General features: G+C 43.5%; 5 protein-coding genes across 5 annotated transcripts in view; 3 read left to right on the top strand and 2 right to left on the bottom strand.

Annotated features, from left to right (window-relative positions):
* Positions 1-211: 211 nt before the first annotated feature.
* Positions 212-938, top strand: LOC133849203 (transmembrane protein 242). The gene is made up of 3 exons (XM_062285114.1): positions 212-373; positions 433-674; positions 732-938. The coding sequence occupies exons 1-3, from the start codon at positions 301-303 to the stop codon at positions 861-863; spliced, it is 447 nt and encodes a 148-aa protein (XP_062141098.1). The 5' UTR covers positions 212-300; the 3' UTR covers positions 864-938.
* Positions 939-1299: 361 nt separating this feature from the next.
* Positions 1300-2158, bottom strand: LOC133849202 (uncharacterized). The gene is made up of 2 exons (XM_062285113.1): positions 1886-2158; positions 1300-1834 (listed from the first exon to the last, which is right to left on the bottom strand). Exons 1-2 carry the CDS (start codon positions 2085-2087, stop codon positions 1446-1448), a joined length of 591 nt encoding a protein of 196 aa, XP_062141097.1. The 5' UTR covers positions 2088-2158; the 3' UTR covers positions 1300-1445.
* A 451-nt stretch (positions 2159-2609) lies between these two features.
* LOC133848810 (receptor expression-enhancing protein 3) lies at positions 2610-3497 on the top strand. The gene has a single exon (XM_062284503.1). It carries the CDS (start codon positions 2610-2612, stop codon positions 3495-3497), a length of 888 nt encoding a protein of 295 aa, XP_062140487.1.
* Positions 3498-3546: 49 nt separating this feature from the next.
* On the bottom strand, positions 3547-4942 carry LOC133849201 (uncharacterized). Its single transcript, XM_062285112.1, has 2 exons — positions 3943-4942; positions 3547-3880 (listed from the first exon to the last, which is right to left on the bottom strand). Exons 1-2 carry the CDS (start codon positions 4823-4825, stop codon positions 3648-3650), a joined length of 1116 nt encoding a protein of 371 aa, XP_062141096.1. The 5' UTR covers positions 4826-4942; the 3' UTR covers positions 3547-3647.
* A 559-nt stretch (positions 4943-5501) lies between these two features.
* The window catches only part of LOC133847190 (unconventional myosin-XV), a 38023-nt gene continuing 35350 nt past the window's right edge, over positions 5502-8174 (top strand). The window contains exon 1 of the mRNA XM_062282054.1: positions 5502-6073. The gene's annotated coding sequence lies outside the window, so the exon portion shown is untranslated. The remainder of the gene's footprint in view (positions 6074-8174) is intronic.

Below are 8174 nucleotides of genomic sequence, written 5' to 3'. Positions count from 1 at the left end.
GATGCGACGCTGGGCCGCAAACAGCTGATTTAATATTGCATATCGTTTTGTTATTTATTGACAAGTGATTTAATGTTCAAAATATTATAATTACAATAAAATTTGATTTTTCATTGCAATATTGATTTGCTGTTGATGCGAATGATATCGCTTTGTTTACAATGCTCTTAGTTATCGATATTGACTATCGTCGAAAATGCAACTATCGCTTAGTGAAATGTATCGCTAAACGTAAATACACGATTACGACAACACACAATAATAAAAAAGCAATAGCAGTCCTGAGCTAATAACAAAACAATGAGTGAAGCCGGCATTGCCGTTGCTGTCGATGCGCTGGCAGCGGAGAAGCAGCGAAAGTTTCGCATCCAAGGTATGCAATCCATTCGAACTCAGACACACACACGCATACAATACAATCGTATTTCATAGCCGCCGCTTTCATGGGACTTGTGGGCGGCATCTCGGCGCTCTTTGGATTCTCGCGCACTCTGGCGACGGCCAAGAAGTCGGACAGCAAGGTGTTACAGCAGCAGGGCACGCGCCAGGGCCTCATCCTCATGGACGAGGGCTCCACACTAGCTTTACGTGCTCTCGGCTGGGGCACACTTTATGCCGTCCTAGGCACCGGCGCCTTTTGCTATGGCGTCTGGAAGCTGAGCGGCGCCAAAGACGTGAGTTGCCCCCCTCCCTCTGAGTATATTCATTAACCAACACCATTCTGTTAACAGTTTGAAGAGTTTCGACTGAAAATGGGCAACGCTTTGCCGCGCATAACCAAAGATGAACCGCCCAAAAGCCGCACGGACTTCGATGGTCTCACGGATCTGATGAAGTACTTGGCCGCCTGGGCCAAGGAGTAGTCGACACAATAGTTTATATAGCTTGTATACGCCAGTTAGTTAGACCATAGAATAAATGCCAATCATTTTCATTAATATGCTATTAATTGAACATTTAACGAACAGCCAAATGAGTTAATATACATATATGTATTTATTTTAAGAGGTTTCTTTAAGAAGCTATCTTCAAGGTTACTTTACAAACCATAGCAAACATTAAAAATCTCTGCCTTGCTTTCAATATTACTTAATTCGCAGACAAAGCTGGCTAGCTATATACAACTAAATTAATGCAAGGAAACATAATATATTTCATTTCAATGGAAAATTCTTTTGCTCAATTGAAATTGTTTTTGTAAATAGTTCTTTTTTTTTTGCTCTAAAAACCTATTTTGTATGTCCCTGAAATTGTTTTTTTTTTTTTACAATTACATAAATATGCCTTTTTCTTAACGGATTTTATTACAATTTGGTAATTTATTTCAACAGACTACATTATTTTAGGTTTATTTAAATACTATGAGTTTATACTTTAAAATGAAGAGTGAATTTTGTAGTAACAATGAATTTCAAAATGGATTTTGAAGGCATGTGCAACAAATTTCAATGGGAATTTCTATCACGATTTCGCGCAAAGCATTCGCTGATGTTGTGCCTCTTGGACTCTTGCACTTGGTAGACACAGCTCTGCTTGAGACTCTCCTGGACATCCTGCATTTCCTCGAATTCCATAAGAAACCTAATGCTGTCGTCCATGAAACTGCCATGGCCGCGAATGAAGGCGTGCAGATTGGGAGCCTTGCTTAAGTATGCCTGATGCTCCGCGCTGGGTTTGTAGCAGGAGGAGGAACTTTGAGGAGATCCTTTTGAATGGCCCGTGTTCTTGATGTTGTTCGTACTGAAGGTTTCCCAAGTTGCCTTCTCTTTCTCTGCGTATGCCTTGAAGCTAGCGAGTGATTGGTCTAACGCTTGGGAGGCGGGCAAGCAGCGAGCTGTATATTGAGCAACATTATTTAAAACTACATGTAAAGTGTTTAACTTACACTCATTCAAATCGAGGGTAGTGTTAAAAATGCTGCGGCGTCGGTTGTAGACAGGTTTAGCCGTCATTGTTTTGTGCAATTCCTCGGCCGCTTCTTCAATGTCAATATCAGAGATATCATCGACATCGCTTAAAACTGCAGTGCGCAATTTTATAGGTTTATTTTCTGCACCCAAATCGTTCGCTGCTGCTTCGGCTTCCATTTTTAAAATAAGATTGCACCGCAGTGTGACCAAGCATTGCGTTTCAGAAAATACTATTTGGAAGTGCAGCAAATCTACCGCATCTTTATGCAATCTCAGTATGTAAATCGCCATTTTTGTTGCTCACTCTTAACGATAATATTATTTAAAATGTGTGATAATAAGATGAGTGCAGTAAAATATTTAAATATTCATGTTTTTGTATTTCTCTTTAGCATAGCGTAAAGTTCATTATGCATTGCCATGCTAAAACGAAGAGTTATCGTTGATTATCGATAACATAGTTTATCTGACTGTTGATACGGCGCCAACTATTCAATTTGAAATGATGATTCAATATAAAATTAAAAACACAGCAGGCATTGTTTTTTGGATTCAACCTCCTGAGGAGACTGCTCTGGCAATTCACTTGAAAAAGTGCTTTCACAAAAGAGAGAGACACGCTCCTAAAAAAAAAAGTCAGAAAATTTCTTTCCTTTTATATTTCTCGTAAAATTAAACTAAAAAAAAGAAAGCAGCAAGATGTTGTACGAATTCGTAATCATGGTCATTGGGTGCGTCTATCCAGCATATGCAACCTATTCAACTCTAAGCGGCAGCGGCAATCAGCAGTCGCAGCTCTCGTGGATGAAATATTGGATTGTGTTTGGTGGCTTCATTGTGCTGCACTTCATCAGCAGCTGCATTGAGTTCTGGGTGCCATTCCTGGCCAGCTTGAAGCTGTGCCTGCTGCTCTGGCTGCTGCCCAGCATTGGAGGCGGCTGCCATCTGATACACGATGAATACATTGCGCCGCTTCTGATGCGCAATCAGGAGACAATTTATCAGACTATCGAGAGCTTGTCGCATCTGAGCTGCACTGTGCTCCGGGAGCTGGTCAAGTGGGTGTACAATCTGTTGGTGGATGTCGTGGAGAAGTGTTGGCAACTGACGCGCAATGCCAACGACATCAATGTGACGCCTCGTCTCCAGGTGGCCATCAACGAGGTGATTTCCGAGCTGCGTGCAGCGCATCAAGCGGCGGCTTTGGATGTTCCAGCGATGCAGCTGCCAGCTGTGGAGGCGGAGCAGGGACAGGAGGAGGAGAAGGAGCAGCCAGAAGAGTTTGAGCAGCAGCTGGAAGAGTTTGAGCAGCTGGAGGAGGAGGAGTCTGGGCAGCCGGAAGAGTCTAAGCAGGCGGAGATAGCGGTTGAGCTGGAGCCGAAGCCACGGGATAAATCCGTCACCATCATCACCGATGGCGATGTGCAGCGACGCATCCAACTGGCGGAGGGGGCGAGCGCCATTCGCATGCAGCTGAGCCACCAATCCGCACTCAAGGAGTACTTGGTGCCCATCAACAGGCAGCTGCAAATGGAGGAAGCGGATCGCGCCTATCTCGAGTACTGCGAGGAGCAGGAACAGCATTAGAGACATCTATGGGAAGACGCAAGGGGGAACAACACACTCCAATCACATCACATCTTGTGCTGCTTTTAATCTAAATGAGTTTGACACACAAAAAAAAAGAATTAAAATAAATTAAAGCCTGCTTGGAAGACGACGTCAGCTGGCTCTTTGCTATGCGGCCGCCTTGCGCTCCCGCTCCTTTTCTCTCTCCTTTTCCCGCTCCCTTTCCCTCTCCCGCTTCACCACGGGCAACCGCGTCCAGATGAATCCGCCAGTGCGATGCGTGGTGTAGTCATCGACATCGGGCAGCGGGAATGGCGTCGTGCGATCGAAATAATAGTTGCTCGGCGCATGCATGATGAACTCCAGGAAGCACAGCTTGCGTGACAGCTGCTCATCGGGACCTGCGAAAGAGGGAAGTGTAAGAAATCAGCTTTAGAAGACGGAACACAACCCGAAGTCAAACCTATCAAGTAGGTGGCGGGATCGAAACCCTCCTTGGGATCGGGACTGTCCTGTGTGGGTATCAGCCAGGTGAGGAACGCCGACTTCTCGCAGTACGCATCCACGAGCAGGCCACGAATCTGGGCATAGTACACCTTCTGCTCACTGTCCACGATGCTCACGATGTCGCCAATCTGCATGTAGCTTCCCTTGTAGAACACGCTCTTCACGAACCGCGTCGCCGCCTGCATCCGCGGTGTCTTCTGTGCCGGCCTCTTGAACAGCGTCCTTCGACTCCGTGCATTGTTTTGTGCCTTGCCCGAACCGCCGCCGCCGGCTACGTTGCCAGCCATGGAGCCAGTTGCTCCACCACCCGTTGACTGACCATTGTGTCCATTGGCGGCGTTGCCAGCGGCCGCATTGCTGCCGCGGCCCGTTAGTTTCGCCTTGAAGCGTGTGCTCCGCGTGCTCTTTCGCAGACGCTTCATTACTGTCGGCGAACGTTGGCCATTTAGGCTGCTGCGTGTGATCTTGCCGACGCGGGGTGAGGGCGTGGGCTTGGTTTCCGCCTCGCTCTCCACGTCCATGGAAGTCGCTGCTTTGTTGGCAGCCTGCTCATCCTCGGACTTTGCCTTGGATATGATTTGCTGTGCCTGCTGTTGTTGTTGTTGTTCCTCCTTCACCTCTGTTGTGGACTTCTCCTGGTCGTCGATATCGTCCATCGTCTCGTTGGTTGTCAGGTCTGTGTCAATCTCCATTTTTACAGCATCTTCTTCAGGTGACGCGCCCAGGGCTGCAGTTGGCGACGCTGCCAGGGCTGGCGAGCAGTCCACGCAAAGCCCAGTATCCAATGCTGTGCTTGTCGTCTCTTTTTGGCACTTACTGCACTTGCTCGCTGTTGACATTGTTAGTCAATTTATCACATACAAACTGTCGCTATTGTTGATTTTAATTCAATACTTTTCAATTCCAAACAAACTAAAATGGCTCAAGCGCAACTATCAATTAGTGGTGGAGAAACATCGATGGCACTATCGATGCAACGATGACTTTGTTCTTATCGATGGTTACTTTGTTTTGTTTTTTTTTCATTATTTTTTTTTAAATAAGCTTATGAACTATAATAATAGGTCCTACTAAGGGCATAATTCAAATGTTTTTTAATTGCTGTGAACACATAAAGAATTTCGATAACTGCTTGCATCGCTTAAATATGTTATCGAGTATAACAGTGCCATTTTGAGTAAACCGTTCACGCACTCTTGACGCAATTCGGAGCACTTTGCAGGCTCCACATCTATGGAAAAGGAATTTCGCTATTCGCTCTATTAACAGTACTCCGAAAAACTCATATTTAGCTTTAACCAAATCTGTTAATTGAATCGGGTGGATTAATGATACAGTTAGAAAACAATAAGCTATATTATATAGTGCATGTTTTTATAATCTGTTTGCAAATATATCAATATACAATCGATATATAAATATATATGTAATCGATCGTGGAAATGAAGTTCGATAGTCTGGCCACCTCTAGTGCTTGCGCTGCCAGAGAGCGCCAATTGTCATTGTAAATTCTGTTTTATAGCTGGCAGGTCGTGTGCGCAGACTCGGTCGGTCCAATTTGAACATTTATATATTTTTTTTATAGTGCGCGCGTGCCACGAATTACTATTGCACAGCATTCACAAAGTCACAAAAGCGCAATACAAATTGTTGCAAATTATTTTTTTTAACAAGTGCGCGCTTAACCAATTGATACCTGCACACACACACACACACATGCATAGATGCAAACACCTGCAGCGAGAAAAGAGAAGAAGCATAAGCAGAGAAGATCAGCAGCAGCAATAACAACAAACGTATATAATGTAGCAGAATTCTTCTAATGAGTGTGACGAAGTGACGTATATAAAAGAAGAAGAACACGGTACGCTTAAAAAAAGAGCTCACAACTCACACATACATAGAAATTCAAATAAAAATCACAAATACAAAGAAATCATATAAAGTACAAACGTGGACAACAACGTCGACAATAACAACGGCAACGGCAACGACAGAGCAGGGAGCAGAGAGGGAGAGAGAGAGAGAGCAACAACAGTTAACAACTGAAACGAACGAGGGAGCTGCGAACAACAACAACAAAGCAGGTAAGTGATAAATGAGCGCATGCAACAAGTACAAACTCTTTCAACTCCGTCTCGATATCGATAATCGATAACTAGCCCAAAAATGTCATTGCCAAAACTAACAAGTAGTTGGCAACTTTGCGTTTTGTTCTGTGTGCCAGTTCGCACAAATTCAGTTAGTTGGCAACTCCAAAAACGAGTCGAACAATCAAACGGCACTTTATTTTTTTCTGTTTCTGCTTCGTTTAGTTATTTTCTTCTTTTTTTTTTGCATTTGTCCGGTTTGCCGGCAAAGTGGGGGCCAAATAGCATCCACAGCGACAATGAAATCCACATTAGCTGTTGCAATTGCGATTTGTTGACGATGCTTAGGAATGTTTGCTTATTATGCGCATGATCTCATCAGATTAGAATCTAATATGATGTTATACACACAGAGTCCACAGTTCACAGTCCACAACAACAGTGCTGTGTAAAATCCTATTACAGGTAATTCGATGCTGCAACCAGCTGTGGAACCTGTTCAACGTCAACTTCAACTTCAACTTGTTGCCTCTTCTTCTTCTTCTTCTTCTTCTTCGTCTTCTTCTCGTTCTTGTTGCTGTTCCTGTTCTTTGTGTCGCTTCTGATTGGAAGATTGGAGATTGGGCTGTTGCAGATCGATTTCAGAGTTTATTTTATTTTAACGGTGCTTTCCCCACAATGTTGCATAAGTTGTTGTTCTCTCTAACGGTTGCAGCGAGGGTGTGGAGGGGGAACAGAGAGGAGAGAGGAGTAGGAGGGGGGCAAAAGCAAGTGCAATCGAATCAGAACTCGACTTGCGTCGCTCATTCAACTTAATTCGATATTCGCTACGCAATTGAACATTGAAGGAGAGGGAAAGGGAGCGAGAGGGGGGAGAGGGGGAAAGAGTCCATTTTGGCAAATCACGACGAGAGAAGCATTGCAACGGTATTCGAAGCCGAACAGTTAAGCGTGCAGAAATATTAAAAAGCAAAGCGCACAACAACAACAACAAAGGCAATCAAAAGCGAAAAAAGCTAAAGTAGCTGGAAGAGAGAGAAAAAAGCGAGTAAAAAATTGGTAGAAGTAAGACAGCAACAACAACAACAACAACAAAAACTGGTTCCGGCCGCCAAAGAATTCCGCATTGGCCACTCGACTATGGAATTGCTTCGTCTCAACTCTCAACTGAGACTCTCTGTGTGTGTGTGTGTGAGTGTGCGTGTGTGTGTGTGTGTGTGCCACTTCCGTATACAACGTACAACTTACGCCCCAGCTATGCTCTTTTCTCTCTGTCTCTCTTTCGACATTCTTAGTTCACGTTCGTTGCCTCAGTCTTTTGTTTTTTCCCTCGCTTCGCTTCTTCGTTCTTGCTGCGGCTTTCCAAGAGTGGCCACAGAAATAGCCGACAGTGCAACAATAACAAAATGCATAACAAAGACAAGCACAGAGAGTAGAGAAAGAGCGAGAGAGAGTGAGAGAGAGAGAAAGAGAGAGAGAGAGAGAGAGTAGTGTATGCTAATGTGACAAAGATGTTAATTGGCTTTTACTTTATTCAAACAAAATACTTAGTCACAGCGGATACCACAACAAGCAAAAGACAACGAACAACAACAACAACAACTACAAACAACAATAACAACAAGAGCGACAATAGAAAGACACAAATCCATCAGAGAGAAATTTAATTTAGTTGTCGAGCCATCATCATCTGCATTCGAGTTGAGTTCGACGCCGATTTCCTTTTCGCATTCTTTCACACTTCGATGTTAACGCTAACGCTAACGATAACAATAACGATAAGAAGATGCTGCCATTTGCATTCATAAAGCATCAAATAGACAACTCTTCGTGTAGTTCGAAAGAAGCATAAAGTGCTAAAATACAGTCAGAGATATTATTAGATTTGAAATTCAGCTCAGAGAAATATTTGAAATTCCAAAACAAAAAATGAAAGAAATGAGATACCTTCAATTGAAATGCTAAAATATTATAATATTATAGTATTTCAAGTATTTCAGTATTTTTAGTACTTCTATTTGGTAGTGTTTAGTTTACTATAGAGTTTCTGATGTCTTATCGAACTGATTTCATCTCAGAGAAATATTTTGAATTGCAA

This window comes from Drosophila sulfurigaster, chromosome X (genome assembly GCF_023558435.1).
Source record: "Drosophila sulfurigaster albostrigata strain 15112-1811.04 chromosome X, ASM2355843v2, whole genome shotgun sequence".
In the NCBI taxonomy this organism is placed as follows: domain Eukaryota; kingdom Metazoa; phylum Arthropoda; class Insecta; order Diptera; family Drosophilidae; genus Drosophila; species Drosophila sulfurigaster.
The sequence above is the reverse complement of the archived record's forward strand: the minus strand, read 5'-3'. Positions and strand labels throughout refer to the sequence as shown.